Here is a 24627-nt window from a genome sequence, read left to right on the forward strand (position 1 = left end):
TATTAATTTTTATCAAGTCAAACTCTAATAGCTTGAATATTTTGGTTGCAAAGTTCCAATGTTTATGAAATCTAACTCTAATAATTTGAATATTTTACATACAAAGTTCCAATGTTAATCAAGCTAAGTTTTGAGTAAGAAGAGATTGATTGATTGGTACGTCAAATCCCAATTTTATTTCATGTGTAGTTAGAGATTCAACTTTCTAAAGAACATTGTTTTGAAAATCGGATTGGATCGGCGGTTCAATCGATCGAACTGCGAACTGAACAAAACTTTGATCCGGTTCATATCTCGGGTTGACTGGAGTTAAAAATTAGTAAGAACCGGATTGAACCGTTGAATTGGCGGTTTTTTCGTTTTTGTATATTAAAATGAAAAAATATATAAAAAAAGATTAAGTTTTCTTTAACACTAAAGATTAATTATTAAATGTCACATCCACTCACTTTCTTCTCATTTTTTGTCTTTTTATCAAGTTTGCATCTCTATTTTCTATTTTCCTGATTTTCTCCAAATTCCAAACTTCTATTTTTTTTTTAAAAAAAGTTGTAATATCTAAATCCAAAAAACGTGAATTAAAAATTTAAACTCACAATGTCTAATTCCCATGGACGTGAATTTTGTATAATTTTAGAATATTGTGGTATTTTTGGATTGGATTTGAAATTATTTTTTGGTAGATACAATTAAGACTGAGATGAAATTTATTTGTTACAACTTATAATTTAAAATTTATTTGTAAAAATTCAAGTTCTTTAAAAATATTAATTTTTATCATATAAAGTTTTAAATTAGTCCATTGCATATTTTATTTTGTACATGTATTTATATAAATTATATTTTAAAAAATTCATTGAATTAGAGTTAAATCGATCGATCCGAACATCTCGCCGGTTCAATTAACATCCTGAGTTTCAAAACATTGCTAAAGAGGTAGGTCTTGGCGCATGGCAGCCGGGGAATTGTTGGCCCGGACTACAAGATAAGAAGTGAGCGGATGAGAGCAAACGGTCCAGAGATTGGCAGACTTAGAGATAGACAAGTTGACAGATCAGAGCAGGAATAGTGGTTAGATAATTGAAGCCTTGGATTATTGTATATAGTGGTTATTATTAGTACATACTGGGGGACAAAGATAGGCGGGATTGAATTGCAAATTGCAATTAGAATGGCATCGGCATGGTTGAGTACAAACATTGCAGCTACCGGTGCAAGTAGCATAATGTATGGGATGTCTGGAATGGTAGTAAGAGTAGCCCCCGTTGATAAGACTATAAATGTAAAAAACGTAAACAGTCACAATCATTATAGCTGCTGCAGCACCGCCACCAGTAGTACTAGTACTGCTAGTATTTATCCTCCAACGAAGCTCTCGTCGTCTTCGTCGAGGGGCAGAAAGAGGTGCTACGCTAACGGGAGGAGAGCTGAAGCGGTAATCAGAGCTGAAGCAGAGACCCCAATCCCAATGGCAACCAGCGTCATCGAGAAATCCGGAATCAAGATCATTAAAAGCCCTCCTGAATCTAGGCTCTCTGACCTCGGCGTCAGAACTTGGCCCAAGTAAGCGTACCCCACTTACCATATACGCATCCCCTTTTTTGGAGTCTTTTCTACTCCCTAGTAATTTTTAATTTTTCTTCCCCCACCTTCTCTTAGCAGGAAATGAATCCCTTTGTTTTTTTAATTTCAATAATTGAATGGTCTTCCGTCTCGTCTGGCTTTCGTGTATAAAATGACGACATGGACAAATTTTCAGATCTTCTCGTTATCGCTCGTCATTACTACTGTAGTATTCTTAAGCAATTCTGGGCCTTTTTATTTCAACATGAAATGAATTGCTATATCAGCTTTCTGACTATTACTCACTAGTTACTAATATTTGGGAATTTCTCTGCCTTTCCCTTGCCAGCTTCTGGCTTGGTGTGAGAGGAGAGGGAAGGATTTATAAACCATGTTTATGCCTTTTTTTTTTCTTTTAAAGATTTGATTACTCTTCTTCTGCCAGGATTCAATTTTTCCTTGAATTTTCCTTTTCTTGAGTGAAACTCACTTGTCGCATTTTCCAATTTTCTCAGCATTGTTACACAATTTTCTAGTATGAGCTTCTTTAAACTTCTATGGGTCATATTTTACGCGTTTCTCTCCGGTGTTTTTGTTAACCCAACGAGAAGGTAGCTTTTATTTCTTTATATTTTCACTATGAAATCCTTTAAGAGTTGGGATTGACACCCTTGTTTTTCTGAAGAACAATTACTGTATTGTTTGGGATAATATTACCGTATTCAGTCTCCCTTTAAATTTCCTGACTTTTTTTCTATCTGCCATGACTGTTTGCAGAGAACTATAGTCATTGCATGTCCCTTCTCTCCTTTGTTTTTTCTGTACTTAACAGTGTGGGGAGGGACTCTTTATTGGTAGGGCGGGATTTACTGAGCAAAGCGAGTATTAAAGATTGCCCAAGGTTTGTTTTTTTTACTTCTGGGCTCACAAAGCAACGAGGGAGCGTAGGTCTATCAGGAAACACCTTGGAACTATTAATTATCAAGTGCACGAAACTTCTCATTGAGTTCCCTTATGGCACTATGGGAGTAGGACACCTGGTATGGGTGATGGCTTGAAGTTGAACTATGTAATTTGTAGACTTTTGCCATACTTTGAAGATGAATGACTAGAACGCTAATTGTTGAATGCAAATTACAACGGATTAAATGTGATTGGGTGCATTTCATCATTTAAGGAAAATGTAACTACATTTGTTGTGCTTTACTGAAACCTCATTCAGGTGATACTTCATTCGAAAGGGAAATAAAGAAAAGAGAAAAACGAATTTTTAACCCATATAGTCTTTGTTGTGTAAACCATGTTTGCATATACTGTTCTCTTGAGTCCAGGAAATTTTGAATACCTATTCTTGGCAGTTGTTTGAAATTTTCCTTGGTTCAGCTTTAATTAACTGTGCCTAATCCTAATCGTTCTGCTTGGTTCAATCGGTCTCACCGAACTATTTTGGTTGACACCCCACTTCTGCTTGTTCGAAATCAATCGGCCCTAATAGTTCGGAAGAAAAAGGCTGAGTTTTCTAGTAAAGAGTTGAACAAGGGAGGAATAGTTCAGTGAGATCGATGGAACTACATCCAATAATAATCCTTTCTTTTGCCATTCTTTCCTCCCTGTAGCACTTACCGTTGATCACCAATGTCCGAGCCTTGCCTGATCAATATAGAAAAGATTTCCCCAGTAGGGGGGGAAGAGAGAGGCCTGTTCACTTAAGACAGGCGGTAGGATTTTCATTCAAGAGCTCCGTCTTTGGCTTTATTAATGCGTGACCTTCGAAATCCATGACCAATATCTGATTACGTAACCCAAACCCTATGAGTCAATACATATAATTGCTGAGAATTTCCCGTGGAATAGCTCAATTACCTAAATACCTGTAACTGTAATATATATATATATATATATATATATATATATATATAGAACAGACACACTCTTAGAGCTACTTTCCTACCATGATGACCATATCCCATATCCCACTCTCTTCGATGATACACGCTCTTGATTCTTCAGTTTTTACAATGTAACAAGGGGCTGTGTGCTTGAATAAGAGAATGGTATGTTCCTGATAAGTTCTGATTGATAGTTTCAGAGTGGGTGATACATTGTATGAATTAAGTTGAAATTGTGCAATACACACACCCGCCAATTCACTCCCACTGGTTCTTTTCTTAGCATCCTTGTGCTGTTCCATCCATATAACTGAATTATCAAGCTTAAGAATAAGCTAAATTAAGTTGCAATAACATTTGTGGTACTGATATGTTTTCTTAGGTGGGAAGTCTTGCTTCCTTTGTAGCCACGCAAAAATTTTAGTCTCCAAGTATTCATGAAACCAAGTGATTTTGAATTTCAATTCAACCATTTATCTTAGTCTTTTTGCTTTTGCTTGTTGAGCAATAGCACATGTTTCCTGTGTACGATATGGCTACAGACACAATGGTCTACCTTGTTAATAGCTCTATTGTTCCGTAGGTGGGGGTGTCCTCCTAGCAAATTCCCATGGACATACTCATCCAAGGAAACGTGCTACCTACTGAAGGGAAAGGTTAAAGTCTATCCTGACGGATCTGAGGAAGTTGTGGAAATTGGTGCTGGTGACTTGGTTGAATTCCCAAAGGGTATGAGCTGCACTTGGGATGTCTCAGAGGCTGTGGACAAGCATTACAACTTCGATTAACTGCAGTCTCGGTGCATGGCTCTGCAAGTTTTACCAGCCTATGATTACTAGCAAAATGGATATTGAACAGTGATTATTACTTGTCTACGTTGTCAAGCGTGCTTCTGCAGTTGTGATGCTTCTAAAATGTTGAAATTACATGAAATCTCTAATCCCAGAAGAGCAAAAATTGCAACTGGATACCGTGTAACTAGTTTGTCGAATGTAGTGTTTGGACGCTGGTTTTGTATCAAGGAAGGCAGACTGCGGATAAAAGAAGATATCTAGAATTTTTATAGTTACCGATATGATGCCTTGAGAATGTTAGAATGCTGTCCGAACTGAGGACATGTATCTGGACTTCCAAATTGAGGATAGATTCTACTTACTGTGCATCATAGGTGAGAATGTGGTGTGTTTGGATGGGAAATAATATTGTTTAAAATAATTATTATAGCACTTTTCGTGATAATAATGTATGTATGATAAAAAAATAATTGACAAAATAAAAAGATGTATTGAAAATTATATTTGTGATGCAACAAATAATTTCTATTGAAAGATTTTTTTTTTTTTCTTGTAAGCTCAGAATTTTATCGAATCAAAATATAGATATTTTGTCCATACAAGCGATTAACTTGAAGTACAACTCATGCTTTGCAACCATGTAAGATATACACGAATAATGTAGTACACCAAGCTAAATGAAAATAGATTAGTCAAAATGCCAAGCAATGCTCGGTTTCTAATTTTCCCTGCACTTTCGAACACCATGTTTCCTAGCCAGTGCTGCGTGAACATCAAACTTAATCTGCTACAATATTTGCTCTGGCATTCAAGTTTGATGCTTAAAGATTCTCATATTCGGTGCCTGCCAAACAAAATAGATTGTTGCTACAAAGGCCAATCTCTACACATAGTTTACAAAATTATCCTGAACCATATGCGCACACAGCCAAGACAGTTTCACACTCCGGGGACGAGCTCCTCTATACATACTACGCAGATGCACGACTTCCTTCCATATAGGAAAGGCAAAAGGGCAACTTAAAATAATTGGTCAACAGTTTCAACATCATTCCCGCATAACACGCGTACATCATCATTCACGACTCCACAAGCTTCCTACATTGATTTAGCGTCGAGTCTTTTTTTTTTTGTCGATACAGGGGTGTTCGGGTCAATCCTTACGGGTCCCGACTAATCCCCTGTGACCCGGACTCGGCGCCCCAACTCGGCTCGAACACGTTAAGTGCGCGGAAAAATCCAGCGGAGCGGAGACTCGAACTTGTGATCTCAAGATTCACTGGTGAGAGGCGCTTCCGCTGGACCATTCATGCGGTGGCGTGTTGAATCTTCCTCTACACACTAACCATGTGATAAAAACAGTCTCGATATATGTCCCTTAAACCAATGTTTTGAAAATCGGACGGGACCGGCTGGTTGAATCGTGAACCAGCCATGAAACCGGTGTGATTCTATACTATAGTTGTATATTGTCAAATAACCGGTCAAGACAGGTTAAATCCATCAAACTAGTAAATCCAGTTGAGCCGGTGATTTTCGATTTTTTAATTTTCCCCTCAATATTTTTTTTAAAATTTTGCAAAATGCAACTAGCAAGTTTCAAACTCAAGACCTTTGTTATAGAGACCAACATAGTAACCACTACACCATCACATCCAATTAATCTCTTTTTATACCATATTTATATGAAACAAATATCCATCTTTCTTTTCTCCGTTTTTCCTAAAAAATCTCATCATCTCATGATTTTTTTTCGAATCTTCAACTCTCTCTCTTCTCTTTTCTTTTATCATCCCTTTTAATCAAATCTCTTTAGTTTTAATTTATTGATTTTTTTCATCTTTTAATTTTTTTGTTTATTAAATTGAAAAAATTTTAAAAAATAATTATTTTTTAACCCTAAAGACTAATTATTAAATGCTACAACCACACACTTGCATCTCATTTTTTGTTTCTTATCAAGTTTTCATCTCTATTTTCGATTTTCTTAACTTCCTCCAAACTCTAAATTTCTTTTTTTTTTTAAATTTCAATATCTAAATCCCAAAAACGTGAATTAAAATTTAAACTCGCAATATCTAATTCTCATATATGTGAATTTTGTATAATTTCAAAATATTGTGATATTTTTGGATTGGATTTAAGATTTGTTTTTTGTAGATATAATTGAGATTGAGATAAAATGTATTTGTTTTAACTTATAGCTTAAAAATTTTATTTTGAAAAATCCAAGTTCTTTGAAAATATTAAACTTTTCATCATATAAAGTTTTAAATTAGTCCATTGCATTGTGCATATATATATTTATATAAATTATTTTTAAAAAAATTCATTGCACCAAGGTTGAACCGATCCAATTGGTTGAACCTTGACCCCGACACCTCACCAATTCAATTAACAATAAGAGTTTTAAAACATTGCCTTAAACCACACAAGTTTGTTCCGACAAGCTGCTTGAAAAACATCTTAGAGAGTTTCATTGGCCGATTTGATGCTAAACAAACCACATGAAGATGGTAAACAAGTCAGGAACATCTGTAGACATAAGGTGACTTTTTGGTTGATCCAGGTATATAGCGTATTAATGTTTTATCTCTCTAAATGAGAGCTTTCTCTCTCTAGTGGAGATTTTCCCTCCGCTTTGGAGGAGTTCCAAAAAATTTCGAACACTCAAAATTTCAAAACAAGATTTCAGAACCCTTTTGCAAACCCTCAATCAAAGAATACCTGAGCGATCCAAAACACTCAACATCCAAGACCATACAACAGACTTTCATATCCTCTAGTTTCAATGCAAATTTAGTAATGTAAGGCTTTTATTATAGTAGAATGGATGCAAGCATTAACTTTGTCCCCCATTAAAGAGCATAGCTAAGCCTTGAGCTTGTTGGTTGTGGGGTCAAGAAAGCACTACAACCTTGATTTCCTTTTATATTGATTTTTTTTTTTGTCGACAATAGTAGATGTCCTATAACCTAATCTAACCTAATCTAGGGGTAGGGGGTAAGGGGAGATGGTCAACTAAGACCAACCATAAATTGTGGCAAATTTGAGGGAAGCAGGAGTAGAACCCCTGACCTCCAGCATCACCAAAGAGGGTGATGACCACTGGACCAAATGGCCAGTGGCTCCTTTTATATTGATTATCTTACCGTTTTTGTGCAGTTTTATTTTACTCTTTCATACTGTGGCTTTCTGTTCAACTGTAGTTTTTCCATTAACTCACTTTAATTGCTCTATTTCTAATCTACCCAGGAAGTAGAAAGATCTGGTCTTGGAAGCTTCAATTGATACAGGACATGTTCTATAAGCACGAAGATATGGCAAAGATCCTTACAAAAGCATTCCAAAGGTTTGACCTGAGCAACAAAGAACTGGAAAGAATAGATCTGGATGCAGAGAATGTGCAGATAGGAGTAGAAGAATGCAAGCTGAGCTTAAAAGGAAGAATCATGGGAGAGGAAATTGCTAATTTCACAGGAGTTAAAAACTACACTCAACAAGTTTAACTTCGAAGAGGAGAAAGCCAAAGAGAAAGCTTTAAATGGAAGACCATGGATCATGATAACCAACGGCAGGTTATACAGCAATGAACATTAGGTATAGAGAAGAGCACGGAAGCCTTTCATGTATGTTACATTTGGATACAAGTGTGGATCCTCTTAATCCACTAGCTAAGCAAAGTGGTAGGGTTCAAGATTGGACAAATGTTTTCGACAGTTAAAGAGGTTATTATCCCACTAGGAGGAGAAAAGGAAGGGAGACATATGAAACTGTTAGCAAAAATTGACATATCACAGCCTTTGGCGAGAGGAACTACTATCAAATTCAATGGGAAGCCAATATGGATAGAGTTTAGATATGGGAAATGCCCTGATTTTGCCATAGATGTGGAATAATAGCTTACTTTCATGCATATGTGAAGGCAAAAAGGAAAAGAAATAGGATAACCAGTCTGCAAAAGGAAGATGGAGAATAGTGTACAAATGGCCAAGAGATCGTCTAGGAGATTTGTAGATACTATGAACAAACGTTCACCACATCTCAGCAATAGGAAACAGAATAAGTGCTAGAAGGGGTACCTGTATCAATTACAAGTAGACTAAATCAAAACTTGATACAACCTGTGGAGGAAAAAAGAAGTTAGAGCAGTTATTTTCTCCATCCATCCAAATAAAACTCCTGGACCTGATGGTATGACACCTTTGTTTTTTTAAAAAATATTGGCATGTCATTAAAGTTGAAGTGATATCTGCTATTCACAGTTTCCTGAATAATGGCCATCTTTTGAAAAACATAAATGAATAGCATAACCCTCATTCCTAAAGTGGAAAATCCAATCTTTTTGTCCAATTATAGGCCAATTAGTCTTTGCAATGTGTTTTACAGAATCATAGCAAAAATACTAGCCAACAGACTAAAAAGAGTCATTACTCATTACATTAGCCATTCTCAGTCAATTTTGTTCATAGTAGACAGATTATGGACAATGTCATCCTGGCTCATGAAATCATGCATTTTGTCAAAAGTAAAAGAAAAGAAAATACTACTTTTATGGCCTTTAAACTAGATACGTCAAAGGTTTATGGCATAGTCAAATGAAAATTTGTGGGTAGAATGATGTTAAAGATAGGATTTTATCCTATTTTTGTAAGATGGATTATGAGCTATATGTGTTCAGTGGCCTATTCTTTTAATTTCAATGGGGAAAGGGTAGGTTATGTACATCCTAGTAGGAGTATAAGACAAGGAGACCCTTTATCTCCCTATCTCTTTTTGTTTAGTGTTGAAAGACTCTCAAATATAATTAAAAAGGCAATAGCAAATAGACAGATCACAGGTCTCAAATTGAGTAGAAATGGCCCTGTGTTATCCCATTTATTTGTTTGCTAATGACTCCTTATTCTGTTGCAAAGCACACCCATAGGAAGCCAAAGTCATGCAGGAGATACTCGCAAAATATGAGACAACATCAGGCCAATGCATTAACTATGAGAAGTCTGCTGTTTTTTTTAGCAGAAATTGCAACAAACAGTAAAGGAAATAGGTTTGTGAATAGCTTAACAATATCAATGAAGCAAAGAGTGGAAAGTATTTGGGACTTCCCCTTGCAATAATAGGATCCAAGAAGCAGGTTTTTGCCTACATTATAGATAAAGTAAGATCCAAAATGCAAGGATAGAAAAACAAGCTGCTCAGCTATGTAAGGAAAGAGGTGCTTCTCAAGTATGTCATTATGGCTTTACCTACTAATACAATGGCATGCTGCATGCTACCTAAAGGATTATGTGCATAAATCTGTAGTCGTGCGACAAAGTTTTGGAGAGGATAAGGCGAAGAGGACCAAATGATGCAATGGATAAGTTGGGAGAAAATCACATAGATAAAGGGAGATGGAGGTCTAGGATTTTACAGATCTAGAACACTTTAATAGTGCTCTATTAGCAAAGAAATTATGGAGACTTTTACTCCAATTTGACTTACTGGTGAGCAAAGTGCTGAAAGCAAAGTACAAACTATCACTAATAAATCTGGAGGAAGAAGTCACAAGGAATGCATCTTGCGTATGGAGAAGTATTTATAGTTCTAGAACTGTTCTTTAGAAAGGTATGTGGAAGAGAGTTGGAGATGGGACCACGATAAATATCTGGAAGGACAAATGGCTCATGGGAACACCTACAGGGAAAATAGAATCACGAAAACCCTCTAGCTATCAATTGCAAATAGTAGCAGATTTGATCAAAGAACGGGGATGGAGCAAGGAGCTGGTAGAGGAGACCTCTTAGAAGAAGAAGCTAAATAGATACTGAAGATGCCTCTGAGTATGTTTCCCAGAAAGGATATGGTCTACTAGAAATACTCAAAATCAGGAACATACATAGTGAAACCTAGATGTGCAATGGAAAAAAAGAAGGTAAGACAGAGGGGGCAGGCAAATCAAGGCATTGAAGGAACCAGCTATTCCCAACAAAAGGAAAAAATATGGAAGAGTTTGTGGGGATTGAAGTTGAAGCAAAAGATCAAGCACTTCATATAGAGATGTTTACACAATAGCATTCCTATGAATAAATTGGTGCACAGAAGAATAGGAAAAGGGTCTCCATTATGCAAGTGCTATGGGGAAGAGGAAGAAACAGTGGAACATATAATCTTCTTCTGCAGAAATTATATGAAAAATGGCCTCAATACAATGGGATGGATTACTACAATGGAGAAAAATTTCTAGAGATGGTGAGAAGGTATATTAAATGCTAGGAAAAGACCACAAGGGGAAGATCACATTACACTGACAGCAAACATAATCTGACAAATTTGGAAAGCCAGAAATGCATGCTAGTTCAAAAGAAAATGTAGGGATCATATGTCAATCTTAGATCATGCAAAGACAGAGTGGCTAGAGTTTCAAGAAGAGCAATTAGGCAATGATAAAAATCGCAGAACAGGAACAGGTCACCAGATGCACAACCACTAGTGAAGATCACCAGACGAAAGAGTTGTGATGACCAACACGAATGCGGTTGTACCTACTGCATTGGCCGGAGCAGGCTTAGGATTGACATAGATAATCCAACCTAAGGAAAAACTTATATATCCAACCTAAGGAAAAACTTTTGGTACAATGTAACTTTTAAGATCAATAACGTTTTGAAAATACATGGAATTAATCCCATATGCAATATTAAATCTTCTTAGGCTATCCCGTCCAAATGGACATAGATAATCCACTGGGATTTAGGCTCAATTACCACCTCTCCTCTCATTACAACTTTATTATGACCTTATAGAATGAAGTAAAAATGTGCAAAATCCATCACCAAAACTCTGCATAAATGACCATAAATTGATTTCAAAAAATAGTCAAAAGGTCAAGTAAAGAAGAAAGACAGAGTGTTAATAAGACACATGCAAGGCTAATATTTTGGGCTGTTTGAATAGAATATTATTTGATATATTATTTAAAATAATTATTATAGTATTTTTTGTGGTGTGACCGGATTAGAAAATGTATTTACAGCCCTTTTGTGGTGTGAACAGATTAGAAAACGTATCTGTGACCCAATGCATTACTTATTATCGAACCGAAAGTAAGTAGGGAAAATTGTCTTAAATTTCAATGTTCTTTTGACGTTGATTTTGGACTACAGGAACTGTGCAGGGACGAGAATCCGCGTTGACTTCCAATTGGTGTTCCTACTTCGAAAGCAGGGGAAGTATATTAAAGAACGCCAAGCCAAGGAAAGGTAGCGAATAAATATTCAAAAGATTAAATACGACCTTTTCTTCTTGGGTTAATTTCACATACCTCCCTTGAGGTTTTTAACAATTATAGAAAATTCCGCTTAAATTTTAAAAATTACATCTACCTCCCCTATTTTTACTATTTAAGTAACATTTGAGGCCCAAAAAGCTATACATTTTCTCAAAATTCCTATAATACCTTTGAGCTATAATTCACAACAAAAACATAAAGAAAAAAATGGTTTACCGTCTCTATTTTATTTATCTTTTCTTGCTATCACTATTACTTTCCCATCAACATCCAAATCACCATTAAATAAATACTAATTTTTGTTTTAATATTTCTCTTTTACCTAAAAATTTCTGGTGCAGACCATTGCATCAACTATAAAATGCTACATTAGATGCCCAAAAAATTACCTATAATCTCATATCAATATCAAATTTTACTTAATACACAATAATATTCATCAATATCCCTAAATTTTAATTTTATGGCTGCCACCTTTTTAATACAAAATAATATAAACCACCATTGCTAATATCAATATCCAATATTCTTCATTGGCACATAGTTCAAAATCAATCATATTCACTCTATAGAAATAACATTATCAATAATTGAATATCAAAAATAGAAGCACAATACAGTTATAAATATATGCTAAGAACACTTTTTTTCATGACAACCATAATAGTATAACTTATATTTAGTTCCTATTCTAGTTCCTGTCAACTTATATTTAGTTCCTATTCCACTTCTTGTCCTTAATTTTTTTTTTTTTTACCATTGTCACTATTTTCACCTCCATTTAGTTTGATAATGAAATTAGTACTCAATTTGTCATTTGACAATTTCAATTTGCTAATGCCTATAAAAAATTGGAAACAAAAATGGCTGCAGGAAAACTATTTAATAATAATGGAAAATCGAGAATTGGGAATAGATACCAAGATATATAAGTATTGGTGCTTTAGTGTATATAATAATTTTATTAGTGACGATAGTACACATTTGATTGATAATAATAAATAAATTAGTTTGAAAGGAAAACAGATGTAAGAGAAAGAGGATAGATAGTTAAATAGGAAAGTTAAGGACTTAAGTGACTAAAAGTTAACGTTAGGGACTAAACTGATAGTTGGGGTATAGTTTAAGGGGGTAAACTGATAAAAACCTCATTTTATAATTCACGTAAAAAGATATGTTTAGATCCAATTTAATTATAAATGGACAAATATACCCATAAATTGCCCTGCTAACTAACTAAAGTTTGGTGAAAAATTTTATGACAAAAATACCCTCTCCTTGTGCTTTAAGTATAAAACAAGGATTAGAAAGCTTTTCTCTCCTCTATTTTCTTAAATTGTTTACAAAATTTTTTATTTTGCACAATACCTTGTCAAGACATTGCAAATATGATGATATCGAAGTGTGGGATTTCATAATCTGTTTGTACGTCATCAAGCAAAGACAATCTTAGAAGAAAAATTTTATAGTTATTCCATTATAAGGTTTATTTTTTCTCAAGTGATATGTTACTAAAAAATTTTTTCCTAGTGGTCCTTTTCTTTTCATAAATTTCCAAATTATAAGAACATGCAAGTTTTTCTAGATTGAAGCAATTCGCACATATTAGCAGGGCAATTTATGGGTATATTTGTCCATTTATAATTAAGTTGGATCTAAACATGTCTTTTTACGTGAATTATAAAACGCCTTCTCATTTGACCGTTAGTCCAAGGATTTAAATGACTAAAAGTTAACGTTAGGGACTAAACTAATAGTTGGGATATAGTTTAAGGGGGTAAACTGATAAAAACCCTAATAAATGAGAGAGTTTTAATATTTGATAGAATTTTTTAATGAGTTGACAATTAATGAAGGGCATTGTTGTCTTTTTATTACATCAAGGAGATTTCTATAATTACGTAAAGCCCAAGGGAGCCGAGTGAAATTGTTGAAAACCTCAAGAGAGTTTTCTGAAATTATCCCTTTTTCTTTTGGGGAGTGGGGGTGGGCGCTGTCGGAGTTGGTTGGTTCATCGATGGCAAGTGTGACGAAGCATATCATACCCCAAATTCTATTGTTCGTTGTTTGCGTCGTGATATTTAATCACACAGCAAAGATTGAGCAGCAAAAACAGCAGCGGCCGCCTGAGACTGAGGAGACACTGGTAACAGCAGCAAAAAGTGCGACAATGACCACAACTTCTGACCTTGATACTGTCCCGGAGGGGTCTGGTGGGGATGTGAAGGAGATATTCGGAGTGAGGATCGAAAGGAACCCTTCTCAATTCAAGCTTGATGAGCTTGGCGTCACCTCCTGGCCCACGTACGTTTCTCTCTTTATTCCCTTCAATCCTCCAAGATACATAACTGCAGATACAGTTATGCAGTTGCTCGATTGACCCCTATTGACAATAGTTTAAGAACTTGTCCTGCTTCTACCCCTATTGAGATTGTAAGGGTTAGGAATTTTTTTTATTCGAGTTCAATCAACCTAATCTCGTAGATTTCCCCTTTTTATTTCTCGCAACTGTGAGGGTTCCTTCATTTAAAAAAAAAAAATTTTTCTTTTGTTATTTACGTTTTGCGCTTCTGTGCTGAGCTATTCTTCTGCTGTTATTATCAATAAGATGGTTCCTTTGGAAACGTATTATTGGTTTTAGTTGTTGGTGGGGTGCGGAGAGATTAGGGAGGAGCTTCTATAAAAATTAAGCTAAAGCAGACGGGTACAGACATTTTGTGATTCCACTTCTCCGTTCAACTGCGATTCCAATAGCAAACCTGTCTACATACATCCTATCATGTCTGGATTTGAGTTTCTACTTTCTTCTTGGCACACCACCCTCAGTGTTGATTTTTCACTTTTCGACCAGGTGTTTTGCGTGAGACTGATGTACATTTTTGCAGAAGTTCAGAGTAAGAGCCTCATTAAGCAATTTGATCTCACTTGGAAGCCTTTGAGCAATACTAGTTATAACTTTTCCTGTTTCTTATATCAGAATAGATATAAAGGTCCTTTGAGAAGGCCGCCAGACGAGACATGTTAATGGGATAGTGTAGAGTTTCTAGAACAAGAAATTCCAGATAAGAACGGGTAAGGACGAAATTTTCTATGGGGCAGAAAAAAATGGCTTCAAATCCGCTAGGGGGGAAATAGGTATTCTTTATGGGGTTCGTGCCAGTGGAGTAGGATGGAATGCAAGAAATCAGGAATATTTATCATTTATGCATGGGGATTGACAATTTGCGGATGACTGAGAAAAAACTTTGCCTATTTTATAGGGAGGGGGTGTCTAAAGAGACTGTATAAGAGCTGTCAGATATACAGACCGATTAGACCAAAGGGACTATCAGATATGTGGAATAGGATATATTAGGTTATAAAAAATGTTATCTTTGCAACAAAAAAAAAAAGAAAAGAGAAAGAGCAATTTATGGATTGTCCTATAAAGTTGCTCAACAACCAACCAAAACTTGCCAACTGGATACAACAATATTACCTGTCAAAGTTTGAAATTCTTTACATTAATAGCAATTACTTCAACATGGATGATTTTTCTTAAAAAATAAAAAAAAGCTTGGTTTACTAAAGCAATTTATCAAGCACTTGATACAACAATTTGTCATTTTGGGCATTTTAATTTTTTCTAAAAATGAAAACCATGGATTTTTATACACATACAACACTACATTAACAAAATATTAGAACAAATAATTTACAAACTCAGAGAACAGATGACTAATTTTTATTAAAATTGCAACTTTATAAGAAATCATATACACCAGAACTTGGCAAAAACAGCATGAGTTTTGCAAATACATTCTAAAAAAATTTCATCGCAGATGTGGTGTATTTTTCCAAATCACAAAATCCATTCACAAACAATCTCAAGAGCTTTAGATTTTCTTTCATACGTCTTCAATGATTACTTTCTCCCATTCATATGTCTTCAATGATTATGCCCTCCAATTGTAGATTTATGCCTAATTGATGGAAAAGTGAGTGTAATTTGGTTTTGAATCAAGAAGGTGGAGAATATGCATTGGAAGAATTTCTTTTCCTTTTTTATGATTCCCTTTTGTGCTTGTAAAACATGTCTGAAACTATTAAATATGAAATATTGTTGTTTAGGTGCAAATCAAGAAAACTTCCCTTCTGGGTTTTCAGAGGGTGGACGCTATGTGGTGGGGCAGGAGGGAAAGTGGGAAAGAAGTGAGGTGAAGAATCATATGATTTTTTTGGTTATATAAAATGATAAATATCAAACTGTGTCACTAGACCCATTAATTATCTAGTTCGCAAGTTTTAATTGGTTATTGTGCAACTTATAGGATAATCCATAAGTTGCTTAATGACCATGCTAAAGCTTGCCGGCCGATGTTGGTGCAACTAAGCTTGGCTCCTATTCTTGTGCCTAATTCCACTGTATCACAGGCTGATAGAATATGCAGAGGCAGTGGATTGTTCATCAAATTGCAAGGAATAAGCTTAGACATCACTGGAGAAGGTAGTGGGTGGAGCAAATTGATCTACGAAGGCAACAAAAAAGAACCTAACTAGCTATTTTAGAGGTAGGAGATCATCAATGGGTTAATGTTAAATGACATATTCTTGAGTGTAAAGCTGTAAACAAATCAAGCCGCTTGTAAACCGGCTTGGTCAAAACTTGACTCAAGTTCGGTCAACATTGAACTCAAGTCGAGTTTGAGCTGATCAAGTTGAGCTCGAGCTGAAAAAAAACTCAGCTCATTAGTTCGCGAGCCGCTGGATTATATATATATATATGTTTCCTCTATCCCATTGAAAGTGTCATACTTTCCTTTTTTGGTTGTTCTAAAATATTTGTCATGTTTGACATTTCTAACTATTTTATACTATGAAATTCTCTTATGCCCTTCATTAATGATGCATAAAGACAAATATGATGAGATTGTTTTCTACTTTGACCAACACATAATTAAGGGCAAAAATGGAACAAAAGAAAAAACTTTTTGGTGGAGTGTACTATGCATAAAAAGTACATATCCCCAAACATGACTAAATATATGGGACGGAGGGAGTATATGTTTATTTAGTTTTTATTTTAATAGTGAAATTACATATATATTCTTAATACTTTATTATTTGTTAAGAAAAATTTACTTTTTTATTCATTTTTAAAATAAAATAGTTACTTTTTATTTTTTAAAGCTCGAGTAGACTCGAACTCGAACTTGATTCTGCTCGAATTTGTGGTTAAGATCAAGCTTGACTAGACTCCTATGCAACTCTACTTGTGTGGTTAACATAACAATTTGCCCAAGTTTGACAATATATCTTATATGTGAACTGTGAAATTTTTCATGCTTGAGCAAAAAGTACTCAATATGCAGACAATCGTGCTACATGATGTAAAATATGTGTTATGATCAACTGCTTTCTTCTTTTTGCTGGTATATGACATCAGAAAATGTTTCTGTCCGGGTAAAAAGCGTGAAACATTCTGGGACATTGAAAAATATCAGTTTTCGCAAGTTTGTATAAGTGCACCTTTCTCCACAAATTTGTTGTAAGGTTTTAATTCCTATAGGGCTTCCTTTGCCGGGGACAAAATATTGGTACTGGTGGCAGATGTTTTTATTTCTTTACCTGGTTTTTGGCTGGTTCATGAATAGAATTGTTTGTAAGATTTCTCCTAGTTATTTCAAGATTGATGCTTCTAAGAGCAAGGAGACTCTCCCACTAATGGTCATCTGATTCACAAATGTTAGACTATATAAGACCTTTAAGGCTTGTATACTCCAATGCTTTAGAGCATGAACAGATTGTAAAGCAACAAATAAAATGAATTACTAGACAATCTATGAAAAGCTAATCGCTATAACCTTTGGCTGTCCCTAATACATATTAATCAGTTTCAGTTTGTCAAGTATGTGAAGTTTTTCTTGGTTTTAGCACTGATTCATCTAGATTGCGATCCTGGCAGTAGTTAGTGTGTCAGGGCACTTCAATAGCCAAGAGCATGGGTCGACTCTAAGCATTATTCTGGTCTTTCATGGTAGCGTTTGTTCAACAGCTCATGATATGCAAAGCTATTAACATTTTTCTTTAAACACATTCATACATATGAATACATGTTTACGCACACTACCAAACGCACTTTTATGCATGTATGTCTACGTGCAACATGAGGGATACTAGCCTTTTGACTTAAAAAGCTTTCTGCTCTCATGTGAACAATAATCTCACCATATATTAGTTATAGTTCTCAAGTCTTTCCATTTTCTTTGTACTGCCATTTTTTCTTTTCTTGTGTTCATCTAGCATAGTGAATGTCTATGCAAAAAAATGCCTATCATGGTTTTAGAGTTGGTAAGGAGTTCTGCCCGCATTTTGTTGGCCCATTAAAGAACACTTACCAATGCTATGGTGGAATTTTCTGAGTACTTTACTGTTTCAAAAGTATCATGCATAGCCCACGGTTATCAATAGCCAGAGATTATCCTTGACTTGCAGCAAGTTTTGTTTGTCTGCTATTGTATTCTTAATAGCCAATAGCCTACAATGAAAAAGAAATGAGGAAAGAAGTATAAAGTGAATTTAGAGAGGAGAGTAGTGATTGATTCACATGCCTTCTCAAAATGTACCTGGTAACAAGCCTTTGGAATTGGTAAATTGACATTCTTTTATTGGTTTTTTTTCCCCTGGGTTGCGGAGACTCTGTCCTCACAGTTACCTGGCTAAGGTCCTTAACAGCTCACTAGACCTTGGGGACCTTGTTACGTTTCTACCAAAAAATTTTTTTTTTTGGGAGTTACGTTTCTTCCTGGTCACTTCTTTTCCGTGGGCCATTTCTTGCTGAAATCGTACAACATGTGCAGGTGGACCGGGAATCCTAGCCAAATCCCATGGACATTTGATGCAAAGGAGACTATGTACTTGTTGGAGGGCAAAGTGAAGGTCTACTGCGATGGCCATGACGACTTTTTCGAAATAGGGGCGGGTGATCTGGTTGAGTTTCCCAAAGGAATGAAGATCACATGGCATGTCATAGAAGCTGTGAAGAAGCACTACAACTTAGATAAATGATGCTTGTACATCGTGGCAGGAATAAGCATTATCCGCCATGATTGAGTCCCGTATGTTTGTTGGCAATTCTATATTTGTCTTGGAATAATTCTAAAATTGTAGTAATAATTGGATCGCTCTGATTGGATTAGAGTCACTTGACGACTAAATCCACTACCGTCCTTATCTAATGACTCTGTCTCCAATTGAAAATCGATATGAATGCCAATCCTCCCATGAGTGGAGCCTTCACGACGACGGAGGGTCAAGTTAAAGCTGGGATGAGTGCAGCCTTATCAACACAGGATATTATACTCTGCAGGGCAAGATTTCACAAGATTAGTGTGATGTTCTGGTCGAAAATGAAGCTGTAATTTCACAAGAGAAATGGTGCATTAAGTTGGTTCGGACCAGAGCTAAATAGGCGGCGTTAACTAGAATCCTCAATGGTTCATTGTAGAGTCAGTATACTGAAAAAGATGTGTAGAGTTCTTACATTGATTTAATTTTTTAAAGATGATGGACTAAATTGATAGACGATGATATATATACTAATGAAGGTTAAGACTCCGAAGATAAGGGATCAAAATATCATTTTCCAAGTGTTCAAACTTTGGTATCAAGCTTTGCATTTTAGGATTTTTATGATTATGTTTTTCATAATTCTACAACCACAATCTATCATAATAAATGGGGTAAATCTTTTATATACTATCAATGTACAATTTTTTTTTTCAATTGCAGGTTTAGATTATGTCATATAACAACATGAATTTATATTTGAAATTTAAATTATGCATATGTGTCATAAATTCATAGCTGCTAGTGTGAAAAATCACCACACTATCAATGTATAAAAAGTTAAATTAATCCTAATAAATATGCAAGCAATAATTTCTCCTTCTATATTTCAAAAATTTGTAAAATTGCAAATCTTCGTACTGTATCATATATCATTATAGAAGAAAAGATGGGTGGTGCACCTCCAGTTTCTCATTAATTATCCATTTATTTCTATCTGGATTTCAAAACATAGTCTACTTATAGACAAAGATTAATGGAGTTAAATCCCAGTGTGTTCATCATCACTAGTACCACCAAAGAGTGGACTGTGTTAATTGTGAATGGATTTGACTGCAGGTGCAAGGTTAACAACGTATGATGGTATATAATGGCGGATCGTCCCAATTAGTTGGAGACCGGGGATCCTAATCCGAGTAACTTACATGTTTGGTTACACTTGGAACAGAATAACCCTACTAATCCGTAATTGTCTATGAGGATAAAGAGGAGGAGTCAGTTTCAATCCAGATATTGTGGAACAACAACCAGATATATGATTTCCCGACGCATTTGGTTACCGAAATACTACCTATGTTGATACAATTTATAAATTGATCACTCTTTCTGTAATTATTCTAAATTCGTGTACCTTTATATATAGCTGCTGCGTACACATACATTATATAGTTGTCATCTGGGTTTTAGCTGTGTGTGTTTTTATATATATATATATATATATATAGTATAGAGAAGATGACAAACTCTTCAAGTCCACTTATTGTGTGTTTCGGGGAGATGCTTATTGATTTCGTACCTGACACTTCCGGAGTTTCTTTAGCCGAGTCTAAGGGCTTTCTGAAAGCCCCTGGGGGTGCTCCTGCTAATGTTGCCTGTGCTATTACCAAGCTTGGTGGCGTGTCTGCTTTTATTGGCAAGGTTCTTCTTGTTTCTTTAGTTTCTTTTTCCTTAAAAGATGGACAAAAGAATCTCATTTTCTTAATTGTCTTGAAATAAGAGATAAAAGAAAGAAAAGGAAAAGAGAAAAAACAGATGGGATGTCCAATTTTTTTTCCTGAGCATACAGGGTTCTTACTGTCCTCTATCGATTTCATGTTTCATCTACGTACTTTGACTGAACCACCCTTATTGCTCCTGAATCTGCTTTTGAGCCGCAATCCTTAAGCAATTACTTGGTTGCTATGCATGAATTGAACAACTGAACTAGTAAAATTCATGGATATACATGATGGAGTGTAGAAATAATGCACATGAAATACTAAAGCAGGTTGGAGATGACGAGTTTGGCCGGATGTTGGTGGATATACTGGCAAAGAACGGGGTGAAGAGCGATGGCGTGTGCTTGGACAAGCATGCAAGAACAGCTCTGGCGTTTGTAACGCTGAAACGCAACGGAGAGAGGGAGTTCATGTTCTACAGGAACCCCAGCGCGGACATGCTGCTCAAGGAGTCCGAGCTGAACATGGGTCTCATCAAGCAAGCCAAGATCTTTCACTATGGATCCATAAGCTTGATTTCAGAGCCTTGCAGGTCTGCCCACATGGCAGCCATGAAAGCCGCCAAGGAAGCCGGTGTTCTTCTCTCCTATGATCCCAATGTTCGCCTGCCCCTTTGGCCTTCTGCAGATGCTGCTAGACAAGGCATCAAAAGCATTTGGTCAGAAGCTGACTTCATCAAGGTGTGTACTAGCTGCGTTTCTTCTTTTCATGGCATGCATACATGTTTGTGTTCTCTACATCGATGGATTACTAGATGGGCATATACCTTTCACTGGCGAGTTGTCTGGAGTATCATGTCGGCCCTGGAGTCTAATTTTTCTTATCATGGCATAATTGTTTTCACTCGGCATGTATTGTTTCGGATACTGATTATAGGTTAGTGACGATGAGGTGGAGTTCCTGACCCAGAAAGATCCCCAGAAGGAAGATGTGGTGATGTCATTATGGCATGATCATCTCAAGCTACTTGTCGTTACGGATGGCGAAAAGGGTTGCAGATATTTCACCAAGGCAAATATTCTGTTCTTTACTTGTTTTTCTTTATTCAATCTGTCAGTAGCTTTTGAGCAAATAATATAATACGTTTGTTTCTCAATAATTGGGCTTGTTTCCAAATGAGTACAGAACTTCAAGGGTAAAGTGGCTGGATTCCCGGTGAACGCCATTGACACAACAGGAGCTGGGGATTCTTTTGTAGGAGCACTGCTGTGCTCTGTTGCCAATGATCCTTCTATCTTCCAGGTACATCCCGAAATCCTAGAACCTGGTTGAATTTTAAGTTATTTTGTTTTGGTTACCAAGTGTTGTGGTATTAATTTATGTTTCCTCGTGATCATTGCAGGATGAAGGAAAACTCAAAGAGGCTTTAACCTTTGCAAATGCGTGTGGCGCAATCTGCACGACTCAGAAAGGAGCCATTCCGGCACTCCCCACGCCATCCGACGCCCAAGCACTCATAGCTCAGTCCAAAGCCAAGTAGAGAGAGAGAGAGAGAGAGAGAGAGAGAAGTGTTTGCCATGCGTGTCTGGGAGAGTTATCATTCACTGTCTTCATGATTTTATGTTCTTGCTACTCCAATCAAAAGACAAGATATTTCTTCTTGCGTACCAATGACATAATGATACAATATTCTTAGACATAACTATATGTTTTCACAATAAATTGTCGAGGGAGAAACTTGTTCTTGTTTCAAATCAGCAAGAATTCTCTTAAGCCTAAACGCTTCACAAGCTATCAGCAGCTGAACTAGATCCTGTACAGCTGAAGACAAGGCAGTTGTCTTTTGATTCCTGGAAGAACGTGAGATTGGATTTTATGCAAAAGATATATCTAGATGTAGTTTTCATGTCACAATTGATCCAGCTCACTAGCTCAGTCCCTATTTGTGTATCCTGTTCAACTTCAATTTTTTTAACAATAGTGCTTTAATTATGGAGAAATTTCTAAAATTATGATTAATTTTAAAAAAATTCTACAAAGGGGACATTTTGAGTGAGGGTTCCGTCCAAGGGATTTTCGCATTCAGCAAATGCGAGCTCCCTCAACTCGCATTTGCTGAACTCGCAGAATTCTGGCGTGATGCCCGGAATACAGGAGATGGCACGGGCGTGTTACTAGTGCTGCTTACACCTCCCATGTCCTTGGTCTTGTGGAGAAGGAATGTTCCAGACAGGATAGTCACAAAGCCACATACTTCAGAGACAATTTGCGATGCGTTTTGACTGTCCCAGTCCTGCATGAAAAGTTTGAAAGTCAGCCTTTTGTTGGTCTGGTGGAAGCTCAACAATGGCGGACAACAACCGACGAGAAAGAAAGAGATTGAGGGATTTTGGGCAAATGGAGAAAGACGGATGCCGGACTTGAATGGAGCTAGCTACCAGAGATGGGTTCCCAAAGGGGAAGCTCTGCAATGGCCGAGAGCTTCCGATGCTTCCGATGACAGCTTCGGACGAGAAGAAATGCCGCCTTTCTGGTTTCGCCTGAGGAGAAACGCCGCACGGGCTGACAAAATTGCAGAGCTTCCGAGGAGAATTCCGACAGCTTCCGACGACAAAGCTGTGAATCTGATTTCCAAGATAATTTTGAGAGTGAGGAGGCTGCACGGAGAGAGTGAAGGGAGTGACGAACTGAAGAGAAATGCGAAACTGGGAAGTCTGATTGATTTCAGATTGAGTACCTCGCATTCATGAAATGCGAGATACCTTAATCTCGTTTCAAATGCGAGCTTAGTAAGCTCGCATTTGCATTTGCAGAATGCGAGCTTCTTTTTCTTTTTTTCCGGAAACACTTACCTCGCATTTCACAAATGCGAGATACTTGAACTCGCATTTCACAAATGCGAAGATCACAAGTCTGGAACCAGCTCCACAAATTACCCCCTTTGTAGAATAACTTTTTTTTTTCATCACAATTTAAGAATTTTCTCTTTAATTATGATGTTTATACTTCTTTTTTTAATCTCATCAAAATTCAAGCTTTGAATTTGGTTATAACATGCACATGATAAAATAAAGGGATCGTATTAAAAAAGAAGAGAGAGATTAAAGATAACTGTTTCTTCAATACCGAAACTTTTGAGCCCTTGGCAGATTTCTAACAATTCATTTTGTTGCAGCATGATGGAATTGACTTCGATTATTCATGAATTTGAAAATCATGCTGACAGGATAAACAATATCTAACTTTGTGTTAGTGAGACACATAGACTAGAGTGTTACACATACACTAGAGTGTTGTATCAACTTTTGGTCTCCATCCTTTCTTGTTGTAGATTTTAGTATCAACTTTTGGTCGCCATCCTTTCTAATCGTAGTTTTTAGTTTTTGGGTTAAGCCCGTAGGAGTTGAAAAAGGCATTCAATTTGGCATTTTGAAAATTTTCAGCAAGTATTTAACATATTTTTTCCTCTTCTGTACTTGGATGTAGGCATGGCCATGGTTTCAGAACCGCCGGTTCTGGTTCTTTAAAGAAGTAGAACCAGGACTGCATCATATAAGATGGTTCTGGTTCTGGTTCCAGAACCGCCGGTTCTAATTCTTCAAAAAGATAGAACCAGAACCGCATAGTTCTAATTTCGGTTCCTTATGGTTCTGGTTCTAGTTCTGTATGGTACCCTACAATTTTATTTAATTCTTTATCCTTACCAATTTTAATACGAATATAACAATATATTTAAAATTTCAAATAGAATGTACAAAAATAAATACAAAATAAAGATCATATTTTAATTTTATTATTATTCTACAAAGTAAGAAGTAATAAATAGACAATACAAATTTTGTGAAAAGTACATTACATTGTCAAATTAAAAAATACATTAAACTATCAAATGGTTGTCATGTGTTGACTTTCTTAAGTTGGACAATCATCAATGTTGAAAATTTCATTTGAAGAAATATTGCAAAAAATATTTTTTTGCTTGCTTGATTTTGAAGATGAGCTACTACCATCAAAACTTGCCATTTTTTGATAGCAAATAATCAAAAAAAAAAGTAATAATTTAATACTTACAAATTATAATGATAGATACTAGAAGAATAGAAATAATTAAATAATTAGTAAAATATATAGAAAGTCCATAAAATTTAAACTTTTTTAAAACCTATTAAATACAACTAATTTTTTTGAATTATCTCACTACTTATATTAATTATTTTTAATTATTTTTAACGGTTCCGGTTCTGGTTCCATGGTTCTGGTTCCGATTCTGGTCCGGTTCCAAACGGTCCGGTTCCCGGTTCCAAATGGAACCATGGCCATGCCTACTTGGATGTATAAAAATATTC

The 24627-nt window shown here is 36.0% G+C and overlaps 3 protein-coding genes across 4 annotated transcripts; all 3 read left to right on the plus strand.

Annotated features, from left to right (window-relative positions):
• The first annotated feature begins 1017 nt into the window (after positions 1-1017).
• On the plus strand, positions 1018-4678 carry LOC113714620 (uncharacterized). The gene is made up of 2 exons (XM_027238556.2): positions 1018-1563; positions 4036-4678. Exons 1-2 carry the CDS (start codon positions 1172-1174, stop codon positions 4238-4240), a joined length of 597 nt encoding a protein of 198 aa, XP_027094357.1. The 5' UTR covers positions 1018-1171; the 3' UTR covers positions 4241-4678.
• Positions 4679-13450: 8772 nt separating this feature from the next.
• Positions 13451-18733, plus strand: LOC113714734 (uncharacterized). Its single transcript, XM_027238771.2, has 2 exons — positions 13451-13820; positions 18356-18733. The coding sequence occupies exons 1-2, from the start codon at positions 13534-13536 to the stop codon at positions 18561-18563; spliced, it is 495 nt and encodes a 164-aa protein (XP_027094572.1). The 5' UTR covers positions 13451-13533; the 3' UTR covers positions 18564-18733.
• Positions 18734-19995: 1262 nt separating this feature from the next.
• LOC140015620 (probable fructokinase-5) lies at positions 19996-21983 on the plus strand. 2 transcript variants are annotated; one of them, XM_072068345.1, is made up of 5 exons: positions 19996-20261; positions 20611-21021; positions 21218-21352; positions 21467-21583; positions 21684-21983. In XM_072068345.1, exons 1-5 carry the CDS (start codon positions 20079-20081, stop codon positions 21819-21821), a joined length of 984 nt encoding a protein of 327 aa, XP_071924446.1. In that variant the 5' UTR covers positions 19996-20078; the 3' UTR covers positions 21822-21983. The 2 variants fall into 2 exon arrangements, with proteins under 2 accessions (XP_071924446.1, XP_071924445.1); XM_072068344.1 differs by having other exon boundaries at positions 20019-20261; positions 20608-21021.
• The last annotated feature ends 2644 nt before the right edge of the window (positions 21984-24627 follow it).

The sequence above is a fragment of the Coffea arabica genome, chromosome 10c (genome assembly GCF_036785885.1).
Source record: "Coffea arabica cultivar ET-39 chromosome 10c, Coffea Arabica ET-39 HiFi, whole genome shotgun sequence".
Lineage (NCBI taxonomy): Eukaryota > Viridiplantae > Streptophyta > Magnoliopsida > Gentianales > Rubiaceae > Coffea > Coffea arabica.